Source organism: Malaya genurostris, chromosome 3 (assembly GCF_030247185.1).
Source record: "Malaya genurostris strain Urasoe2022 chromosome 3, Malgen_1.1, whole genome shotgun sequence".
Taxonomy (NCBI): domain Eukaryota; kingdom Metazoa; phylum Arthropoda; class Insecta; order Diptera; family Culicidae; genus Malaya; species Malaya genurostris.
In genome coordinates this window covers 70,736,841-70,762,549 of record NC_080572.1, presented here as the reverse complement: position 1 = coordinate 70,762,549, position 25,709 = coordinate 70,736,841, and the positions used below count along the sequence as shown (strand labels likewise).

At 36.2% G+C, this 25,709-nt stretch overlaps 1 protein-coding gene across 1 annotated transcript in view; it reads left to right on the top strand.

Moving 5' to 3' along the window:
* LOC131439654 (uncharacterized) overlaps positions 1-25,709 on the top strand; it is a 211,035-nt gene that overhangs the window by 51,110 nt on the left and 134,216 nt on the right. Inside the window, exon 3 of the mRNA XM_058610943.1 lies at positions 22,656-22,715. Within this exon, the coding sequence (XP_058466926.1) occupies positions 22,656-22,715 (60 nt within the window). The remainder of the gene's footprint in view (positions 1-22,655; positions 22,716-25,709) is intronic.

Sequence of the window (25,709 nt, the reverse complement as noted above, 5' to 3'; positions counted from 1 at the left end):
AGGTACAAATTGAATAAAAGGATTAGAAATTTACATATTTTTCACCTGAAAAATATAAATTTTAATGGGGCAACCCTGCAGCTATACAAAATTGAACAAAGCGCGCTGTAAATGGAGCAAAATCGCACGTACCGCCGCGTACCAGTTTTGCATCTTTGTCATTCACCTCTTCGGGCCAGAAAAGTTTTCTGACTCTATGTGCGGGGTTGGGAATCGAACCCAGGTGGGCAGCGTGAAAGGCATCGACTTACCCATCACGCTATACCCGTTCTCCTGCATCATCATTTTGAATTTGAATGTTTTGACACTCATCGCCCTATAATTTCGGAACCGGAAGTCGAATCAGGATGAAATTGCACAGTATATTTAAAACCAACGAGAGCTTTAATTTGAAAAAATCGTAAAAATCGGCTTAACCGTTGCTGAGAAATCGACGTGATTTCCGTTTTTGGAGATTTTCTTCCCTATTACCGGTGCTTTCGGAAGCGGATACTAGCAGTCCCAAAGTAATCTTATATAATCACTAACCAATAAGATCCATCAACTAGATCAATTTATCAGTAAGTTTTATAAAAATGTGCACCTCGTTTCGCAATCGCTTGTGAAAAAATACTCATGAAATTGAAAATTTTCAACAATCGCACTGTATACCGGAACCGGAAGTCGGATCTGGATCAACTTTTCGGGGACTTTTTAAATAATTTCAAGACCTTTTATTTGCTTCTCAGTTTGTGAAAATTGATCAAGAAATTTCCGAGAAAATTGATTGCATATTTTTTCATAAATTTTCACATTTTTCCTTGTAATTCCGGAACCGGAAGTGGGATTCAAATAACATTCAAGAAAATTTTATAAGGCTATAAGACCTTTGATTTAAATCTAAGTTTGTGAAAATCGATTCAACCATGTTTGAAAAACGTGTGTAACTATTTTGTTTCTTATTTTTGGTGCATATCACCCTGTAATTCCGGAACCAGAAGTCGGATCCATACGAAACTCAGGAACTTTGTATGGGACCTCAAGACCTTTAATTTGAATCTAAATTTGTGAAAATCGGTTCAGCCATCTCTGAGAAAATAAAGTGACATTATTTGTCACACACACAGACATTTTGTGATCTTCACGAACTGAGTCGAATGATATATGACACTCGGCCCTTCGGGCCTTGGTTCAAAAGTCGGTTTTCGCAGTAATTGCATAACCTTTCTATATGAGAAAGGCAAAAACGTAAAAAAATTTCTAAACTGGTCTCAAAACTACACAAATCGATAGTCATTATAAGTAGGCAACTAAACAAACCGATTCCGGCTATCCTGGTTCTCGGTATCCGGTTCCGGAAGTACCGGAAATAGTGGTCATATATACCAAAATGGATCTCACTCACTTTTCTCAGCGATGGTTTGAACGATTTCCACAAACTCAGATTCAAATGAAAGTTCTCACGGTCCCATACGGAATTCCTAAATTTTATAAGGATCCGACTTTCGATTCCGGAGTTATAGGGTACAGTGTGTTCAATATTGTACACCATCACCTAAACTGGCGGAACAAAAACCGTACAAAATGTTGTAAACTGGACTCAAAACCGTCATTCCCAATCTTAGGGTCAAATGAAAGGTCTTATGGTCCTACCGAAAATTAGTGCATGTTTTCGGATGCAACAAACATTTAAATCGTTATTTAGAGTGCGATGGCAAAATTGTATATAATCTTCAAAATTTGAATAGAAACTAGTAGAGTTTGTAAGCCATGTTAGTTGGTGGCCATACAAACCGACTCTCGGGTTCTCGTGTTCCGTTGCCGGATGTGCATATAATAGTGAACCCACTTCGTTTTCTTCAGGATGACCGACGCGAGCAATGCACTGTTTCATTATGTATGTTATGCATAAGCAATCTCTTAGTTTCTTTCAAAAATCGAAGAGAAAAATTTTGAATAGAATACCACAATATTATACATGAGAAAGGCATCATTACACCACTAGGTGGATTAAAACGGTTTTTTTTCTGTTTCAACCACCTTACGCGCACTGAACGTTTTCAGGAAAGATCAGTTTTTGTTCACCGGCGAATATATTTATCACAACAAAAAGGGTTGAGATATAAGGGCTGTGAAAATTAATTTCCCAGGAATCTTTATTCGAGAATTATATCAGATATAATCAACGAGCGAAATTTTTTTAAAACATCATCGAGAAGAATGTTCGCTAATGAACTTTTCATAACTGATTGTTTGACATGTGAGATCAATTTCTGTGAGATACGCGTTTGCAAAAAATCAGTAGTGAACTTTGCTTCAGTGAGTTTTCTAATCGATGATTATTTTTTGTCTGAAAATCACTCGCAATTTTTTTTATTTTATCCCAATAACAACAAGCAATTTTCATAGCATCCTCTGATCTAATCTTGATCTGGTTAGTAGCATAAATCAAATAAACATAGATTTCTCATTGTACGGAGACACTAACAGCGCTTCAAGCTACTGTGGTTGTGTTGAATGCGCAGGCAACTTTTTACATGCATTTTACGAGAATTTACGCACCCATTCTAAACCAGACGTCGCTTTTGGTGTCACGGGTTGCTCAAGTACAGTACTATTACACTGGGGGATCTAGGATTATTTTATTTATGTTAGTAGTTACAATAACCAAAAATTTAAACGAATACCAAAACAAGGTAAAATATTGGTATTATTCTATTATGACCGGCTGATCGAGGAAAGGTGCTGCATTTGGCGCCGTTAACGAGTGCATATCGGCTCAATACGTAGAATATTTTCAAGCAGTCTCGTAGGATAATAATATCTAAAATCTGTTTAAAATGGGTTGAATTGCAGATGCTCAAAACCTGGCGATTTTTTCACGGATTTATTTCCTGAAATTAGAAAACGAATCGAAAAACCATAGTGCTGAAAACTAAGACCTGAGTGAAAAGCAAAGGAAAAGTAGCGACATAGCTAATGTTTTTAATTTAATTCAGTCACTGTCCCACCTCCACCAGAATCATTATTGTTGAAATAACGGGTTATATTTTTGCAAGCGATAGTTGAATTAGAAGTCGTTTTTTTTTTAATGTGAACTTTACACTCTTGAATTAATCAGAGACATAACAAAAGCAAAACAAATGACTACCAACAATTTTATAACAAATATTCAAACATGACACTTGCTGTTCCAGTGTCGATGTGGACAATCCGAGTAATGAATCTGCCAAGAGTCTGTTCAGGCATTCCATGCTCACTTTTAAGCCACTGCACGTAGCTTTTGAATTACACAACCAATTTACTGTTGTGGGACTCATCAATCTTCAGCTCCGAAGAGACAAACACACACCGAAGAGTATGATTTACGAGTTGATTTAACCCAAGAAACCACTTGACACAATGACCACCGTATCGAAGCAGGACCGCTGGATGCAACAGAGTTGACATTTCAGACGAAGGGTTTGCTTTGTCCGTGTGTACATGCGAGCAAAAGACCCGGTGGACTATTGCCCAGGGACGACACCGAACTGTTCCTGTCCATCGGTTCGACCGTTCCAGGTTACTGCTGTGCGCTCACTTCCAAACAATGAGAATTATATTAAACCATACTACTGCTGCAATCTATCACCAGGGACCGATGGCGGTGGCGTTAAGACTGGGAGTTGTAGCCGGTTCCAGGATATCGATTACAATTACGCTAATTAAACTGTTAAATATTGTAGCAACCGTCCACGCATGCTACGGAAATTTTCCTGGCACACGCAGTTTCAATAAATTTCCTGACTGTGTTGTTGTGGGATTTCCGAAACGAAAACAATCGCCGCCTTCAGATGCACCGGGACCCAAGCGGCCGATCGCCTATGTTGGTGTTGGGTGGACAAATGGGATTTCACTGAGTTTGAGTTTGGAACACTCGTAGCTATTTTTTTAAATGAATCCGACTGCTTTGAGATTCGTGATTTAGTGTGATCGTACGTAAATGAATCAACTCAGTTATAGGTTGGAAAACGTTTCCTTTGAATGTTTAGAGCGGGTCAGAAGGTAGCGTTCTTTTTTGTCATTTTCACAGGTCAAACCAAGCTTGCCTTATCCAACAGCAACAAAAACGTTAACCAAATGATTTGCAATTGAGTTGGAACAAAGCGTGATGAATAAGATGATCGCCTTTCGTACAACCTACCTGGGTTCAATTCGTCCCAATGATGCCTAGTTGTTTATCCATACGTAACATAAATGCTGCTGAAATTTTGTAGAAATCAAGAATAGTGGTTCGACTTTAGAACATTCATTCAAACATGAGAAATAAACAGAATTTTTGAAGGTGGAGTGCTATTCCTTCCATAGTAAATGTATGCCTCAAAGATGATGCACTGTGGGAAAAAATCAAATACGCGATATTAGTCAAAACTGCATTCTTATGCAAAAACTACAAGGATCAGCCCCATGGGGGTTTTCGAGCCATTGATGGGGAACAAGGCAATTGCACGAGAGTCTGCTTAGATGGATCTTGATTAGGAACCAACACCAAACATTGTTTGTCTTGATTTGTATTTATTTTATAGGGACCGTGCACGACAACAAGTAGCGCCATTGGTGGCGAATAGGCGAAACTATCTTACCATAGCTTTACACTGTTACCATATGTTTACGTTGAATAAAATAGTCTAAAACCAGTTTTAATCCACCTAGCGGTGTAATGATACCTTTCTCATATCAATCATATTCTCATATACAATACTGTGATATTCACAGAAAAAAATTATGAATTTTACTGGTGACATAATTCTACAAACGTTACAATTCATAACTAATTACCTTCATATGAAAGATGAAATATTCCATTCGTACGAAATTTTACAAGCCCCGAGTGTAATCTGCACTCGGCTACAATATGCCTCTGTATAGGATTATATGTATCAATTATCCATCAAGCAGATATGTACTTCTGTGGCTCAGTCGATTAATTCATGTGCTTTATGACCAAATGTTTCTCGGTTCAAGTCGCGCTGCTACCATCGCTTTTTTTTATTTTATCGCATTTCAAGCCATGTAATTTTCGTATCAGACAATTTTACATGTTCCTGAATATAAATTTGTGTGTAATACGACGCTCCATATATGTGCATCAGATAAGATATAAAATCACAAGATTTTTTCGAACTGTGTTCTATTAAAAATATTTCTCTTCGATTCTTAAAATAAACCAAAGAGATTGTTTATGCGTTAACTAGTATAACCTACAGAATGAAACAATTTTCTGACATGCATGGGAAAACCAAGTAAGTTCCACTATTGTAGGTATTTCGGGCACTGGAACCCGAGAACCGGTATGATCTAAGTTGGTTCGTATGACCATCAACGAACATGACCTACAAACTCTACTAGTTTTTATTCAAATTTTGAAAATTTTATACGATTTTGACATCGAACTATAAACGATGATTTTAATTGCATGCTTAATTTTCGGCAGAAGCATAAGATCTTTCATTTGACCCTAAGATTAGGAATACTGGACTGCCATCTCTGAGAAAAGTAAGTGAGATCCTTTTTTGAGTTTATAACTATTATCTAAATATTACCATTTATTCTGTTTATTTAAAAAATTCATCCTTGTAAAATCATTCTGTTCAAACACTCAAACGAATAGTTAACTGTTATCTGCCGTTTTTATTCGAAAACCGGGAATCAGAATAGCCGGAATCATTTTGTTTGGTTGCCTACTGATATTGGCTACCGATTGGAATACTTTCGAGACCAATTTAGAAAACTATTTACTTGTTTCGTTTCGATTCTTTAAATGACGGTACACAATTTTTACCACACTTTACCCTATCATTCCGGAACCGAAAGTCGGATGCGGATGAAATTCAGGAATTCCAAGTAGAACCACAAGACCTTTCATTTGAATCTAAGTTGGTCAACATCGATGACGTCATTTTCGAGAAACCCACACACACAGACATTGCTCAGCTCGACGAACCAAATGAAATGGCATATGAAACTTGGCCAATTTTTACTAGTCGATTTTCAAGTAAATGTATAACTTTTCTATATGAGAAAGGCAAAATAGTTCAGCGTTTCAATAAACTGATTATTTATTGTTAATCTTGTGACTCGTATTTTCAATATACGTCGTGCAATTTTTACGATTGCAATTTATTTCCTTTCTCCATTCTAAGAATATGGACCATTCTGCGAATTATTTAAACCTTTCGTTGAAATTTGACATTCGAGCAGTTATTTTTTATCGAGTAGTTAAATTTGGGAGCGAATCATTTCGCCGAATAGGTCATTTCGCCGAAAGGGTCATTTCGCCTAAAGGGACATTTCGCCGACCCACCGTCGGAAGCGGCGGCGTCTTGCATACAAACCTGTAACCGCCTCGTTTGACCGGTATACTCAAAGCTAGGTATCTTTGGTTAGGTCCAAACGAGCGGTAGCGAGTTCGGACAGCACACGAATCGATGTGACGAAGCTGCATTAGGTATTTTTTCACTTAGTAAACTGAAAATACCACATATATTTGCTTGGTAGATACACCTATGCAATTGCGTTGATGCTTAGTGGCTAACAGTCAACAAGTTTCCTTGGGAACTCCGTTCTTAGGTTCATGAATCAATCTTTATTCAAGAGTACAAGAATCAATCATTATTCAAGAAGTACAAAACGGGCGTAAACGTATCATTCATTTGTGTTTATTTAAAATCAATTCCAATTATAATATTAAGACAATTGCAGGAATCGGCGAAATGGCTTTCGGCGAAATGACATTCGGCGAAGTGACCCATTCGGCGAAATGGCTTTCGGCAAAATGACCCTGACCCGTTAAATTTATCTAAAACTGCGGCCCATTTCAAAGTTGGACGGATGGAAAGTTATTTGGGTCTATTTTGCTCTGAAAATAAGGTAATAGCAAGTGCTGCAATAATTGCTTTCTTCTTCTTCCTTTCTGGTTGGCGTCACCTCACTTGAGATGACGCCGAATTGATGGCACAGCAACTAAGGCTATATTGCCAGTTAATTTTCGTTTATAGTCCAGTGGACTTTCTTTTCACTTGACTACAAGCGAAAATCTCGCTGTGTGGCTGCGTCGAATCGTCAAAGTACGGCTGAAAATCCTTTCTTTCTTGCGAAATACTCGAATTTTCCCCGGACTAACACGATGCAACGTGCTCACCCGTTGAGAGTTTCACCGGAAGTGGCAATAATTGCAATTCAACGAAAGTAAAAAGAGCTTCGAGATAAACTTACTTCATTTAACAAAGTATTTAAACTCTTTATTGGGGTATTTTCTTTGAGTGATTTTTTAATCGACTGTTTCCAGTCCAGTCGATTAAAAAATCATTTAATGTGCTGAGAATATCGTGATAATAGAGTATGTTTGAGAAAATGTGTCAATATTATACACAAATCCAACTGCAATAACAGAAAATGACGTGGCCGTATTTAGATAACGTACAAAACGTATAAGCGACTGTCCATAACAGACGTCACGCCGCAAGGAGGAGGGGGGTGTTTCACAAAGCGAGACCTTTTGTGACAGAGGGAAGTGGGGAGAGTTGTTGAAATGTGACGTCCAACATTTTCAATGAGCGCATTTTTGAAATGCCTAATTATATTCCTGCTTTGCCCAATTTCCTGCAAATTTTTCCACAATAAACGTTTACATTCTATAGGAAAACGTGTATTTGTTGATGTAAAAGCTTCTTGTGAAGTCGGAAACGAATGATGCAGGAAATCATTTCTGTTGTGATCAGCTAAAGTGCACGGAGGGACGCCTAATATGAGTAAAAAAAAGATGCCTTCAAACGGTTTAACTTAAGTTATGCACTGACAATTTTAGTCAATGTATATAAGATTGGGAGCACCAATCGCTTGGAATTATGGATTTTTTAACTTTCGGAAATCTTATGATAGGTAGTAAGCAGTTGTGGAATAAAAACCACACAAAGAATGAAAGAATTTCAAAAAGTTTGTTTGGTCGGTCGCATCGAAATTTCATGCTTCTTGATGTATTTAAAATTCATTCAGCAATACCATGTTGGCGGAGTAATATCAATAAAACCATCAAATAACATTAACATATCTGCTTTGATTATCAATAATTATAATGATAAGAAAAACATGTTCAATCATAAAGCATGTCATGCAGCTGATTAATTGATCCTGTTTAGCTTAAATATCATAAAGTAACAGCCCGGGTAGAAGTGATTTGCAAACCAATTATTAAAACCAAACATCTCAATGGTAGAAAAAATGGTACTTATTTTGAAATAAGAGTTAAAATATCAAAAACCATTGCAAAGTCTGCATGAGAAAATAGCAACAAAATATAAAATTCTGCCATTGTAACATCAAAGCAAGAGCAAAACATTTATTTTTCAGTAATTTGATTTTCCAGCATTGAGAATAGTCTATCATAAGAAGTTCTCTTATCTGATTCTGATGCAGTTTATTCAATTGTATTCCATTTGAAAAAGGAACCCCTGGATTATTTGTACTTAATGAAATTGGTGTGCCTCATCAAAAACGAAATAAGATATAATAACAAATGCTAAATAGATAATCTCAATCTAGTAGTCATTTGATTGCGAATGAAACAACGGTTGCGAAATCGAACACGGGATGCATCAAACGAGAATATATGTTGAAACTACGTAAACCGTGCCTCTACGAAACCGGTATTTTCCCCAACTCTGTTGATAATGAGTGTTAAAAGAGCATTTCCCAAAGATACAAAATTGACAATGTTCCATGATTTTGGAAAAGTCTCATTGACACGCGTTATCCTTAGTTATAAATTTCTGTAGGATTGCTGTTGTTACTAATTTTCACGATTTCAGACGTAGATCATGTCATGTCTTATCTTGATCATATGTGACTTTCCTCCACCAAGATCAAAGCTGATCGAATCATCCAATGATTGAACTTACATGAATCAAGAATCATTTTAGCTCAAAATCACTACCGATTTTTTGTGATGGATCAGTACCGATTTTAATCGATGTGTTCTGCAGAAAACTCGACTCTTCAGAACCCAAATTATTTTTATTCTTGCGTACACAGAAAGAAATAATGAAATTTACACGAGATGTAAATCTAAGTAACATGGAATAGACATGGGTTGAATCGAAATTTTGATTGAAAACCTTCATCGATGCAAAACTAAATTGAATTGCATAGAATTTTCAATGAATATAACTGTATCTTTCAATTAACGCTTATTTTGCGATTAAATTGTATGGAAACGTACAGAATTGTAAAGTAATTTTATGTTTAATTACCTGCTCCAAATATGTGCATGAAAATAGATGTAAATTCACAAAATATTTTTATCTGTGTACGCTCTCTGTAACAAGTTTCAAACTCTTCACATGAAAAAAAATATGCGATCTGTGGCACTAAACATGTGTAGCATATTGGATTACAGAATCTGTGGTTGTCCATAATATATATGAAAATGGCACCACCGCGCACAAACAGCTTATGTACATGCTCTAGAAGCACCGAATGAAAACAGCAACCGTCCTGCCCTCCTCTCGATAAATTGCACCAAATATAAGAACGAGTGCGAATAGCAGCGTGTGAAACTCTTTCGTTCGCACACGTTACTTGAATCCTCAAGCACTCCATAACGCTAGACACTCACATAACTGAACACCAGCACGGCCATGCTTCGAAACCCAAATCACTCTCGCACAAAATGCCTCTGTTGCCATATTCTAATCAATTTATAAATTTTACGTGTATGTAACGTATACGGAAGCAGTTTATACTACTTTCTTTGTATACGGAATAAACATGTGTGTTTTTCGGTATCGAAAGTTATCCAAAGGACATCAGCTGCTACTCAATCTCGTTCACATTTCAATCAACCATATGTTTTACAAAGCAGTGTTGACAGTTTTTTTTTTGCTTTGTCCTGTTTCGCACGTTTCTGAACTCTGAGTTGAACTCAATTCTTTGTGATTTGAATTTTCCAATATTGACCATGAGTTTAACTCGGTGCAATATACTTCATGTTGGTCATGGGCTTAACCCGACGCAACAGTTATTCTTTTCTTTCTTTTAATATTGACCATGAGCAAAACTCGGTTCAATGAACTTTATGTTGGCCATGGGCTTAACCCGACGCAACAATCTGTTTTTTTTGTTTACAATTCGACATTGACCATGAGCTTTACTCGGTGCAATGTACTCTATGTTGGTTATTTGCTTAACCCAACGCATCTCTTATCGTTTTTTTTTGTTTTTTGCTGATTATTTTTAATTTTATTTGCCATGAGCTGAACTTGGCTCACTCATTGCGCACTTCTGGTAACACTTGAAAAAAAAGCTTGCCATCGTTTTTTTTTCGGCTTTCTCGTCGTTTGTAAATCGTCTTAATCATACTTACGATGAAAATGAATTTAAGATTCTCCAGTTCAGTTTATCATGGCAGGATAGCCAATGTGATATTCTCCTTTCCGCAGATATCCACACATATTCTAGACACTCGTTCGCAGCCCTTGACTCAACGCATGCCACCGTTATTCCGCACTGTCACTCACCGCTACACGCTAACCCAATCATACTCAATGTGGATATCACATAATTCAGGATACCACAACACTAAGCAAATATTGTTCCTTAGCTAAAAAATACATAATATTTCTGTGTACCCCTAGGAGGATTAAACAGATGATTTAAATGTTTCATCAGTTTCAATCAAATACTTTTGTTAAATTATATAATTAATATTAATAAAATAATTTCGATGGTTTTGTAGTTTTAGGGATATTTTTTAATCTAATGTAGTATGTGATAAATCGATGTTTCCCTCATATTCGTATGGTTTGTTATACATATTGAGTATGTATTGAGATGAGTTTTATTTATTTTGAATTTGTGACATGTGACATAGGGGGGGTGGGGGATCTTTGCTGCTGTGACAATTTGTGACAAAGGGGGGATAGGGAGTCGAAAATTGCCGAAAAAAGCGTGACGGACAGCCCCTAATTCGACTCAAAATTTAATAGCCATGTTGAACGATGTTGAACAATCGTTCGCACCGAACGCGAATAGTTCCTGGTTCCGAAAAAAAAATGCGCAGAGAAAATACACTGGGAAGTATTTTCAAACTCAGATTACAAGTTTTGCTATGGTAACATATCAGTTGAAATGCACGTTGGAATGCCTTCAATTTGTTTCGTATATGAGTTACTGTCGTTGAGGTGAACGCATTGTCATTGAGGTGAACTCAATCGAAAAATCTTCCAGCTTTTCTTAGATCGATAAAATAATAGTAAAACACATTATAGGGGCAAAATTTGATAATCTGTCAAAATTATATACTGTAAACGAAAATGTTCATTGCTCTCTAGAACGGAACAAAGTGAGGAAAATGCGATTTAAAGCCATTTTTATTATCTCTCAAGGTTTCTAATGAATGTTAAGTTACATAAAATTTAAAAAATTGAAGAAACTTGTTTTTAGGTCTGAATCGGATGTGACGAGCGATATGATTCCCTTTCTTGGGGTGTTTTGATGGTGTACGTCAACCTGTTTGGCAACCAACGAAGCGTTGAGTGTTAACCTGCCTCAGCCCCGTTTAGGTGCTAGGTTACAAATTTTGTCTCAGAAAAAAATGTTTCGCCCCTCTCCGCTTTTGCCCCTTACCTTGTCCTAAATGCACGTTTACAATCAAATATTCAACATATGACCAAAACTAAATATAACAGTTCGGTTCTTCGCTACATTTATTCATTGTGGTGTTCACTTCGACATCATATAAATACTTCAAATGCAAAAACAACAACGTGATTGTGTTATACTAGCCAATGCAACGGTTAATATAATTTAGAATCTTGGTTAGCTTTCCACCACTCTGTAATGCGTGATCAGAATGTGCGGCAACGTTTAAAATTACATCACGCCAGTTTTACAACAAAATGATTTACCGATAACTCACCGCATTGCCCCGCATTTCTCTACAATGAATACACTATTCTCAATTTGAGACTATTCTTGAGTTCAACTATTTAAATAATCAACCTAATTGATCAGTATATACTATTTAGAGCACGGTATGTTTGTCAGGTGTCATAGATATCTCGTAGCATATCCCTTAACGGTAAAACTTTCTTACCAACACCTGGTCACGTCGTTCCACTTGAGATAAGCCAGACTACACCTTTCTTTTATTTACAAAATACTGACTTAGAATATCAGCGATATCATGAATGTTGAAAGCCGAAGTGCATCTCGGAGAAATGTTTTTACTACTGCTCGGTTGATAGAAAATCAAATGGGGCAAAGTTTGAGTTTTTGCTTTCATTTCCTATGGCCACATAAATTGATTGTGTCACTCAACTCATTCAACATCCGCAATTCATTGGGAAGTTTTACTCCTACAGACTCCACTAGACACAGTGCAAAGCGGAAATATTTATCAAGTGGTTGTTGGTTTTTCTTATCTATGAAATAAAATTCGTTCAAACTTTATCTGTCGGAAAGTTTAGTTCCCCTCTCGATGGCTGTGCTTCTTTCCATTTATAATGACAAAAATGTCAGTCAAGAAGTGAAAAACGTGCTTGACATAGTCACCAGTGCAATTATTCAGAGTTTTGGCATCTGCATTCCAAGCTCATCAACTCAGGCTTCCCATTTGAATTCATCTGTAAGAATAAAATTAATTAATCATGCCAAGAAACATAAAGCTTGTTTTCGAGCCACGCCTTACATGGGCGAAGTTTATAATAATTCTTTGTTCATTTAAAACTGCTTCTTAAACTTAAACAGATGCGGTTTATCATATTACATACTAAATATGAAAGTAAAATCTCGTTGTTTCATCTTTGTTCTTGGAGGCAGACATACGGTGCTTTGTAGATCTCTAGTGTCACATACCACTCGAATCAGCTCGACAGACAAGGAAGTGTCCGTGAGTATGTGTGTGTGCACCTTTCTGCTCTTTTTCTATCCGCTCGATTTTCTCGAAAATGGTAGAGCATTCCGTTTTTAACAATCTAGTTTGAAAGTTACTAATAGGTCATTGATTACGTTTTCGATCATACGATCGTAATCGTAAGACAGACCACATGATTATTTAATTCGTTCAATTTTCTCGAAGATTTTTGAACCAACTTCGAAAATTTCAGGTTAGTTTGAATGTTACTATGAGGGCATTGATAAAGTTTGGAAGGTCCTTTGCGAACACTTTCGGTTCCGGAGATATAACATTGGCCTACCATTATATATTTATGCGTTGTACGAAGAGAAACTCCCTGCTTGGGACAGTTATAAAAAACCTTTTTTAATCCACCTACTGGTGTGATGATGCCTTTCTCATATTACTTATATTTTTTATCACTAGATTGATTTTCTTTTTCAAACTTGAATAAAATCAAAAAATTTCTTTGGTGTAAACTACCATCACCTTTTAAATTTGTAAACAGTTATGTCCAGTTAGGGCATGTTCAGGAGTGTTCTGGTTCTAAATGCATAATTTATTTCAGTTTTAAAATTCAAATCTAGAAATTATAACAAAATAAACTGGCAGCTCTAGCAGCGTTTTATCTGTGTTTCGAATATATAAAAAAATAGAACGGCAGCGTATTCCAGTTCTAAATTTGACAGTAGAACTGTTCGAATAAATAAAACTAAAACGGCTTGCTGGGGATATGTTTGTTTCAGTTTCAGTTATATTCTAGACCACCCATATGAATCCTGCAGCTGCTGAATTTGCTCTTAATATAGATTTAAATGTGGCAGCCCTGCACGCTATACAAAACTGAACAAAGCACGCTAGGTGGGTACGTTTTCATTTTCTTATTCTTCTTCTTCCGTACCAGCACGTACCGATGTGCCCCAATTTTGCATCATTTGGTATGACAGTTTGAAAGTTTTGATATTCATTGTCCTATAATTTCGGAACCGGGAGTCGGATCTAGATGAAATTGCACAGTGTTTTTAAAGACACTGAAAGCTTTAATTTGAATCATGATTTAGAAAATCGGTTTAACCGTTGCTGAGAAATCGAAGGGTGTTTCGTTTTTGGAGCTTTTCTTTACTATTACCGGTGCGTTCGGAAGCGGAAACCGGGCACTAGTAGCCCCATGGAGATTTATATATCCACCAACTAAAAGGATCTGCCAGCTGGATGAATTTGCCAGTAAATTTTATAAAAATGTGCATGCTCAGTTCGTCGAGCTGAGTCGAATGGTATATGACTCCGAACCTCGGTTAGAGCTGTGCGCCGATCAAAATTGTCAACATCGGCGGCTGAAACGTCTTTTTGACCAGCGGCGGCGGCGAATCGGCGTGACGCTATTTCCTGAAAACATCGGCGGCGGAGGCGGCGCGATTCGGCGTAATCAATTATAAACATATTAAAAATTTTAATAGGACAATTTCTCTATCTTATTGTTTTGTCGACCTACAATCAAAGATCCTAATTTTTATGTAATCCATTAAAGCCAATGTAGTGAATAGAGATGGTAAATGGTTTCGAATGCATCGAATTAGAAGAGAAATTGAGATGAGTATAAGTGCGATTATTTGGAGATGGTTGACTATTGTTTAAATAAATATTTCGTTTCATATACAAAGGGTTTTTTTATTGTGAGCAAGAAATATAAAGTTTTATTCGGAACTATTTTTCAAATCGCTTTTTACATAGTTGATAATTATCATGTATAAAAATCGTTTTATCAACTCAAAAAATAAGTATATCTTTTTCGTACGTATGTAATTAACATAAAATCGATTTGGCGCTCAAATTCATTCAGATATCAAAAATATTATCAAATTAACAAATTCAAATTTTAATTACTTCACATTTGTAACGATTTCTTATAAAAACGGGTAAATTCATTTGAAAAGTCATAGTAGAAGTAGAAGAAAATGTTTTTACTTTGAGTTGGTAACGTTGATCCTAATTTATTGTGCGAAAACTATCGTTTCTTTAGAATGGAGCATGAAACTTTGTTCAATACCATTTTTCAAATACGCGGAAATAACAAATAAAGTATCCAAAATAAATGATACTCGATCGCTAAACATTCTAGTACCCGAGAAATCAACACTACACTGGTTTCTAAAAAAAATGTTAATCCGAAAAAACCTAACATTATATTTTTTTTCGGAAGAACCCTCCTTTTCTTGGTTCCATTTTTCATTTTCATATGTCGCGACCGATAATGTTGCGATAATGTGCCAATAGCTCAAAACCTTTTAAATAAAGACAGAAAATAGACTTTGAATCAAATGACATTGGCTTCGGTTGACAACGGTAGTACTGAGTTTCAATATAAGTAGGAGGAAAGTGACTGTACTGTAATTTTCAATGAATTTTCATGAAAACTGTAAACAATTTTCCACATTGATAAAATCATTTTTTCGGCTGATGTAATATTATCGGCGGCACGATTAAAATGGGATAACCGGCGCGCTGATCATATTTTTCTTAAATTGGCGGCGTGTCGAAATTATCGGCGGCGGCGGCGTGGCGCGGCGGCGCACAGCTCTAACCTCGGTTCAAAAGTCGGTTTTCACATATGAGGTTTTCTATATGAGAAAGGCAATAACAAAACGATGGAACGATCTCTCCGGTAATCAACATGCTGACTCTTATGTCTTGTCTACTCTCATGAATATCTACTAATGATTCCTGCTGCACGTTCAAACAACTTTCACAAATATTGTATCCAAGTAATATTGTATAATCCGGCATTAGCGAACACTATTTCGCTTTTGGTAAGTTTTTAAACAGTTACAACTCAGTCTATTTTGTATCAATTATTAATATTATATCATCATTTTATTCGAAATATTTCTAAGTTTCGATTTGAATGTAGCAAGTCACGTATTTTCAATTATGAATGATTGAAATTTTGATTAGTAGCGAGCAGTGTCCTATTTTGTCTGCTAAAAAAGGCGGTTGGGTAATGTCAGAGACATAACTGGATATCGTGAATACTAAAACAACTGACATGTTCCTTAACACTTCCGAATATCAATCAGTTGATCAATTGTATGAATTATGCAAGCATTAGTCTTTTTCAATTTTTTCGCAAAAACAAAGCAGGCTTCACTTTATCTCAATTATTATGAATTTCACACAGCGGAAAGTGTACAAATCTAATCAAACTGTTCTAGATTTGCACACGTTTTGCGAAGAAGAAATCGTAATAGTACCGTTGTCCACTTTTCGTTGTTTTTGCACCAATGCAAACGACTAGCAGCTGTGACGTAATCGCTCTTGTCGGAAGCGAAACTAGCTTTGCAAACGTCACACAATACATCTGCTCGCAGTGGCGATAGAATCCAAACTGATCCGATTTTTGTTAGGAGGTTTCTTTTCACGTGATTTCGTTTGTAGCTTTTTCACTAATGGGCGGTCCTAACGGCTATAAAAAAAGCCACATACAAAATTTTAATGTCGATTATTTCATTTCGGATTTGCATTTCATTGAAAGAAACTATCGGGATGCTGTACGGGATTCATTCCTGCCTTTCAGAAGGACCAAATTGTGGAACTCACTACGATATTAAGCACGCTCTTCCTCAGAACGCGTTCTGATTGGCTGGTGTTGACATGGGTCAAATGAAACAGGTTTTCTAATAGTGTACTATTGAAACACTTCAATGCTGTTGCTATACACGTTTGAGTTGAAAAATTTCGATTCTATTGGTAGTTAGATTATATAAATCCTTTCACAGATCACTGAGCTATGAGTTTTAAAAATACGAGAAAGGCAAACGCGCCTTATGAATTATCCTCTTTGATACTCGTTTACCAAACATTTCAGAAAAGTTTAATTGTGAATTATTTGAAATTATGTCACACACTTGAAAATTTTATCATAAAATTGTGATTATTTTGATTCGTTAAATGCAACAAGAGATGGCCACGATCAAAAACTTATCACTCTCTCAGGGGGTAAATTTTCAAAAGGCGCCTCATAATAAAGTAAGTCGTATTCACGACAAAATCTCCGGCACACCGGATTTAGACGGTTTTGATGGAGTAAACGATATATCAAAGGGAAAGCTTCGCTCTGATTGGTCAATCGATGCAAATGTAAAGCTGTTGGAAGTACGCGAATCTGTAATTAGAAGCGAAATTATAGTTAACGTTTCAGTCCTACGCGTAGCATGCTAGAGGTAGGTTGTTGCTAGACAGCAAAACAAAAAGTGCCATAAAACGATCTGAAGTTTTAATTTTACGTAAATTTTGAGTACTTGAATTTAATTTCTAATTTATGTAAGATGATCTCGATTGATAATAAGAAAAAGTTTATCGCTTCAACCGAAATCGCAGAATGGTAGTAGGGGCTGGGGTCCACTAGGAGATTGATAGTACATATTAGCTCTCTCCGGACAGTACCAGCCTAGATACCGTATGGAATTCGGCGGAAAAAATTAATTAAGAATAGATCCACTGGGTTCCTGCTTCCATGTCGTAAAAGGCGACAATTGCAGGAGTTTCAGTTCGTGCTAGCATCTCATCAGACACAGTCGACAATTGCTTACGGTCGAGACGATAAAAACAAAGAGAATACAGTGTAGTGGACAATAGAGTGTACGAAATGGGCAAATACGATCTAACAAAGCCTGAAACTTGGCCTACAAGGCCAAATTCAATCTGTATTGATTTCAAGCGATGCAAAGTTAGACCAGCAGCAACCGAAATTGAAATCTTGCTTAAGGAACGAATGCATCTAAACGTTACTGATGTAAGTGAGATTCAATTCAACAAGGCGTCTAACTGTGTGTATATTATGTTTAAACGTGAAAGCGATGCAATTGCATTCGCTTCGGTTAACAACGAGGTGCACATCGTTGAGTGTGACAACATTAAATACAAAATTCCTGTGCACATGGTGGACAATGCCATACAAGTACGCGTGCATGATCTTCCCCCGCAGTCCAGCGATGAGTATGTTCGGGAAAGTATGTCGCAGTACGGTGAAGTTCTTTCCATCGAAAGGGAAGTATGGCGGAATTTTTTTCCGGGTATCCGGAATGGCGTGCGAGTGGTACGTATGCAACTACGTAAAGCGATTCCATCTTACATCATTTGTAATCAAGACGGGAAACATCCATGTAAAACGCTGATTACGTATGAAAATCAACTGGTTACATGTCAGTTTTGTGAACAACCTGCACACTACGGCAAACCTTGCACTGAAACCGCAAAAACGACATCTTCAAACAAAAATAAGGACAACCACCCAACAACGGAAACTAGTGAGCGCAGTACTCCTGTTGTACCATTAAACCCACCAGCAACTGCAATTATTGCACAACAAGGCGCGTCTACAGCAACTAACAACCAACCCAAGAATGCGAATAACAAGGAAAACGATGAAAAAACGGGAACCAACAACGATACCACCGATGCGGCAATGGAGGACGAGACGAGCCACGAACAAAGTGCCCCTCACTCATCGCAAGATAAAAATGGAAGCTCCTCTTCCCCTAGAAAAAGGGTGACAACGAGATCCAGCGGTAGAAAAATTATTTTATGTAATAAAAACAAGGCTCATTCGGCCACGTAAAGCTTGTACGCAAATTGGCCTGAATAAAAAAAATTAAAAAAAAAATTGCAGGAGTTTCTTTTTCCTTTCAGTTTTGCAGATATTTTCAATCTTTAACTTCTGATTACTCTATTTTACTAAATTATCTCTTCATATAACTTATCAATTTCCGTCTTGCTTCGGAGAAAAGTTTTATTTGGAATGTTTTCTACTTCCATGTAATTGATTGTCTTTCAGGATTATAAATTGAATGATAAAAAACAACTATTGCGCAAATCCGTTGATATTACAAAGTTAATAACAGAGATAGCATATAACAATGTATTGAACACGTAGTAAAAAAACACTTGATATTAATATAAACAATAAAATAAGATTTTTCTCGGTAGACGGCTGCCCAGATCAACCAATATAACCAATTAATATTTTTATTAAATTATTAAAATAATAAAGCGGAAATAGTAAAGAATCAAGAGGCGCGTGAAATCTGTTAACCTTTATTTGGTGATTTAAAATGATTTTATAACTAGAATATGTCAATGCAATGAGTCAACTATTTTGTCTAAATCCTGTTCATTCTTCATTTTGTATCACATAATTTCATTTATGAAAAATAGGGAAGCTTTTATACTTTACGCGACAGGATTGCAAATTTTTCTTCAGTTTCCTCGAATAAAAGCTGTGAATCAAGACTTCCCGGGACTTCAGTATCGGATATTGTTGAAATGTTCACTCGGGAAGTCTGTGAGTTAAGTGGTGCATCCGAGCATCTTGAAACCGGAACATACTGAGTCGCGTGCGAATAATACGAATAAAAAAATTTTTACTAACAAATATCCTTCTCCCGTGACACTTGTGGAGCGCGCAGTAGTATATATGGCTTCTAATAACAACAAGTGTCGGACTAACATCCCTTCCCATTCCTTAGACGATCTAAGTTCGGGCCTGGCCGGCGCCGATAAATGAATGATAAATGAATTCTGGGATTACCAGAAGATGTACATTGAAGGATGATTTACCATTCCCAGGTCGGATCATCTAGGAACTCCCTGTACAATTTCAGCTAATCCCGATCAGTAACGGAGTAGCAACCAGGGGTGGTCGCTCAAGCTCAAGCTCAACCGAAATCGCAGAATGGTAGAGAAACTTAACACTATAAAAATAACTGCTTGCATACAAAACTTGAACACAAGCTTGGCGAAAAGAAGCTTAAATATCGAAATCCGTATCGCAAGTATGTAAAAAGATATAATTGCATCCATTTGGGATTTGGTGTAATTTTGACGATGGTTTTAAAACTGTCGTATGCAATCGTTGCAATAGTTAACTGAAATATTGATTATAACTCTATTTAGCATGGTACTATGGTATATTTCGTTGTTTTTGGAAACAATCGTTCTACTACGACATGGTGTGAAACACATATACTGAAAAAATGTCATTATCTCCGAATTCAAAAGGGAGACCTAAATATTTTCAAGTACTAACCGATCTCAAATGTTTATCAATTTTTTTAAGCACAGAATTCCAACCTACGTAAACTTCTCCAAAAATGCTTGTTTATAGAAAATTTCGCTTATTCAAAGTATTGAATTGATTAAAATTTTTAAGCGATGGCAGTTGTGTACAGAAATCGATCGAAATTCGTTTTAGCTACACGTTCTGGGAGGCACAAAACTCATAAGCGAAGTCCTGACGTAACATTATTCCTTTCGTGGAATTTGGCCTTTCTGTTTCTACTGACATCACAGCCTAGTCATAGCGTACAGAATCATTGCATGGCTAGTGCTGCGATCCTACTTGCACTAAGAATCCTTCCAGATCGGAGCTCGAACATACGACAACTGGCTTGTGAGACCAGTGTTCTATGCATTGAACCACCAACCCGGGCCATCAAAAGTCATACTACTCGGATTATTTTGAAAACTAAACATGCGTTCAATTAATGACTGAAAAAAATGATCTTTGCATTTCGCTCCATCAATCGATGGTAGTTATTATATGTTAAGATAAAAAACGTGTCTAATCCAACTAGCAGTGAGATGATACTTTTTTTATCAATCCGTATGTGTTTTTTGCATGAATATTCTTCGATGTTTCAGTTTTCATGACATTATTCAAATGTCCGTCGTTTTAAATGGCATTTTGAGATTTTAATCACTCATTACTCTGTAATATCGAAACTGCAAATCGGATCGAATTTGAATCTAAAAGTATAACAATCGATTAAACATTCCATGATATGTCGAAGTAATTTCCACTTTAGAGTTTAGGGTAGTTTAAGGTACTTCCAGAGCCGGTATTCAGGAACCAGCATAACCCAAACCGATTCGTATGGCCATATGACGAATAAATTGCAATATTTTTGAGTTCAACTTTAAAGCTTTTCGGGATTGTCATCTTCTATATCGCTTTGAATTTTAAAAATTCATCATCCTACAATTCCAGAATCGAAAGTTAGAATGGGTTAAAATTGAATAGCTGTATAGTTTACAGTAGTAGCTGTATAGTTTACATTTGATTCTAAATATTCGTATCAATGTAGACATCTTTGAGGAATCGTAGTGCGAATTACATTTTTGGGTGCCTTCCAAAACGAAAACTGAATACAACCAAAAATGAAATAAGTTTATTTGATTATCGACTATCCAAATCTGCTAACCCAATAAACCTGATTATTTATGTGAAATACATATTTTTATACTGATCACCCTGTATCTCCGAAACCGGAAGTTGGATCTGACTGAAAAACAAGATGTTTTATAGAACCTTAAAACTTTTCATTCGAATCTTAGATGATTCTTAGAATTCATTTGAATCTTAGATCTGTTCAGCCATCTACGAGAAATATGAGTTACACAGTTTTAATTTCGTTTCACATATCATCCTGTAGTTCCGGAACCAGACGTCGGAGCCAAACATAATTCAGAAACCTTGTATGGGAGTATACAACTTTTTATATGAATCTGAGTTTGTAAAAAATGGTTGAGTCATCTTCGAGAAAATTGAGTGAAGTTATTTGGCACACAAGCATCCGCTGATCACGACGAACTAATTCGAATGGTATATGGATGTTAGGTTCTTCCAGCATTTATTGCTGTAAGTAGTTTAAATCAATATGGAATTGCTTTCAACTCGAAAATTCTGCCATCATCTGGTTTACATATGGCATATTCGAACGATTATGTTGCCAAAATCGAACCGTGCTAAAATCGGTCCGAGGCAAAATGTCATGAAAAAGGATGCTGTACACAGTCTTTTGGGTACTTAGAAACAAATGTATGTAACAGTATAAAAAATCATCGATTTGTTTTAGTCTTTGTTAAGACATAGAACCGTCTTGAGCTAGTTTTATTATTATCAGTATCAGTATCGGCCAGGGTTGGCGGTTCAATGCATAGGGCGCTGGTCTTACAAACCAGTTGTCGTATGTTCGTGCCCCGGCCTGTAAGGATTCGTAGTGTCAGTAGAATCGTAGCACCAGCCATGCAATGGTTCTGTACACTCTTAATCGGCTGCGAAGTCTGTTGAAACGGAAGGTCAAATTCCACTACAGGAATGTAATACCAAGGCTTTGCTAAGGCTATCTAACGAGGAAACAGATAGGAAAACTGACATATAAACATAATGATGTAATGAAAACCGCGAAAATGTTACCGCAGAGACGGGACTCGAACCCGTAGCTAGCTCCGAACCGGGGAAATTGTTTTACCAATTAAACTACCCTGCATATGAGAACACATGAAGAGAAAGTCCAATTGATTGGACGAAACTAAGCATGCTTCGCTGTACTTAGCCACCGCGGTATTCACTTACAGTCCCGTATCGACGAAAACAAATCCAACAGAAACACATACAATGATCACGAGTCTATTTCTACCCATCTATTTTTGCCGCACGATACTGATTCGAGACTTTTGATTTTGGATTGAATGCTGGAACCTTAGCTTCATTTTGAACCTGAATTCTAGACCTGGTTTCCGGAACCAAATTTTGAACTGATATTATTAAACTGAATTCAGGAACAAATCTATTTCCTATAATTTTATGGGAAATATTTTCCTCTATGATCCTCAGAAACAGATAAACGAATAGTTGGGGTATTATACGTTTATATTATTATATTATTGCTGTTTCTTTTCTAATTTTCAGATAGACGAACTAACAGAGCTGGAACCAACATCGGTAATTTTGCGCTACTGCAAGAGAAAAGTGAGTGTAACATTGAGTTTTTTTTTTCAGCAGATAGAAAAATATTTGTCTTCAAGAAATGGATTAAACAAATCCTGTTTGTGTTGTTGTCCATATAAAATATGTCATGTCAAGTGAATGAAATCAACAAACAACCATAATTGAACAAAGTTGCGATGACTAACACAAATAAAGGCATGCTTAGTGTCGATAAATACTAATCTATCGTAGCGGTTTGAATGGGTCGTTCCACCAAATGCCATTTGACAGAAAAAAAAACATTTCACCGAATGCCATCTTGACGAAAGGATCATTTCAACAATTCATAATATTGTCCTAATACCGTTTAAGTTTTGGTTTTAAGTTAAGAAAAATGAAAAAATATTAGAGTTAATCCAAAATCGCATATACGTAATTTAAATTTAAATAGCGGATAAGATCATTTTCCCATGCTTTTTCGACGTGAATACGCTTTCCTTTACTATGGGGCGACTTTTCAAAATGCATCGAATATGTGAGTGATAATTTTTTGATCGTGAATGTCTCTTATTTTATTTAACACATCAGCATAATTATTTCTCCGCGTCATCGGAGATATGATCAGAAATTTGTGCTAGAATTTTCCGTAGTATGAGATAACCATAAATAACACGAAATTATTTGTTTCTAAAATATATGATATGTACGAAAAGTAAAAATTTGATACTTCATTCATTCAAGACTGCGTTGTTGTCTCGTTCAGTTTAGACTAGAATCAAATTCTATAGATCAGTTCTGAAACTCAGTTTCAGAGTCCAAGACCAGATTTTGCTTCTATGTAAAACTCAGTCCAGAACCCAGGGCCAGAATCGAGATCCAGAGTTCTGGAACTGAAAACGAATTTGAAAATTTTATTGTTAGCCTGGATTTTGGAACCCAAACCTGTAAACGAGGTCACGATCTTAATTCTAGATCTGTACTCTGGAACTAAATTTCTGAACTGTACCTGAATTCAGGAGGTAGATTTCACTTTAGAACAAAATTCCTAATCTGGATTCTAGAAAGGAGTTAACTTCTGGATCTGAGCATACGACATTTCATATGAAAAATGAGCCCTGCAACGGAATTCTGTTACAAAAATTCAGCACCCTGAGTTCAGTGCTAGGATGCAGGTTCAGAACTCATTGGAATGTTCAGACTCAGGAAGTTTTCTACAAAATCATATTCATATGAAATGTCGTATGCTCCCAAACAAGTTTCCTGAATACAATTTATACAATTCTGATTTCCGATTCTGGAATTTTTAAAATTCAAACCGATATACAAGATGACAATCCCGAAAAACTTTAAAGTTGAACGGTTTGGGTTATGCTGGTTCCTGAATACCGGCTCTGGAAGTACCTTAAATAATCGTAAATTCTAAAGTGGAACATACTTCGACATATCATGGAATGTTCAAACGATTATCACCCGTTCAAATTCGATCCGATTTACAGTTTCGACATTACAGAGTACTGAGTGATTGAAATCTCAAATTGCCGCTTAAAACGACGGTCATTAAAATAATGTCATGAGAACTAAAACACCGAAGAATGTTAATGCAAAAAACACATGCGGATTGATAAAAAAAAGGTATCATCTCACTGCTAGGTGGATTAAGCACGTTTTTATATGACAATAAGAGAGATATGAGAAAGACATCATTACACCACTAGGTGGATAAAAACAGGTTTAACTTAATTTCGTGTGATTTTTTGTGTTAAATTCGGAATTCTACTTTTTCGCAATTGTAAAACAAGTATATGATAGATTTTCTAATGAAATTTACTAATAGAAAGTTCAAATAATTTTCGAATTCTAAACACTTAAATTGGTTTACCGATGCCAGCTGTTCCATCCTCGTTAGCAGCTTTTTTTCTGTAAAATCAACATTTCATCACAGCGGTACCTCAAGGTACTGCTGTCAACCAACGTTTATTTTTACTTATAAATCAGCATAATGAGAATGTTCGGTAGCTCGGCTGTTCTAAGCTGGTCAAAAGATTAAAAAATACCGAAGGAGTTTAGCGTGTATACATTCCGAAATAATTCGAAATAGATTGCGAAATTTATATTTTAATATTCTATCAACTAATTGATGTCGCTTAATATAGCGGAAAATTTAAGATATATGCCTTTGCTCTTAATTGCTTATAAAACAAACATCAAGCAATGTATTATTTTTAAATTGTAGTTGGTTTCTTTTTGTGCCAAGCCATTAAAATTATTTAAAAACTACAAGGATCAGCCCCATGGGGTTGTTCGAGCCGTTGATGTGGAACAAGGCAACCAAAATTTCTAATGATCTACAATCAAAAAGTTCAATCAATCCGAATCAACACCGAACATCATTTGTCTTGATTTGCATTTGTTTTATGACCGACGAAATTACACCATTATCCTAAATATATGCAATTATATCTTTGTACATACTTGCGATTTCGATAATTAAGCTTCTCTTCGCCAAGCTTGTGTTCAAGTTTTTTATGCAAGCAGTTTTCTAGCGTTAAGTTTCTCTACCATTCTGCGATTTCGGTTGAAGCGATAAACTATTTCTCATTATCAATCGAGTTCATCTAATATAAATTAGAAATTAATCTTAAGCACTCAAAATTTATCCAGAGGTAGGGTAAGGGCTTCCTATTTCATCTCATTTGTAAGGACGTCGCCTTCAAACCTCGATTTAGCCACTAAAATCACTATAACTATTTTATATTACTGCTTCATTCGCCTTGCTCCACATTGAGATTTGATTCACATTCCTTGGAAATTAAAATAATGTTCATAAAACAGCAAAAAAACACTTATGAAATGTTCAATACTCTGCTCCTAATTTCATCTCAATGGATTTTTATCCATCCTATCGTTGATCCTTTATTCATCCTATAAATTAGCAATGGCGACAGCAATCAAAACGAAATATTCCACTATTACACTCTCAGGTTCAAAATGTCAGAATTCTTCTTAAAAACGGCCTAATGCCAACTATGAGACAAT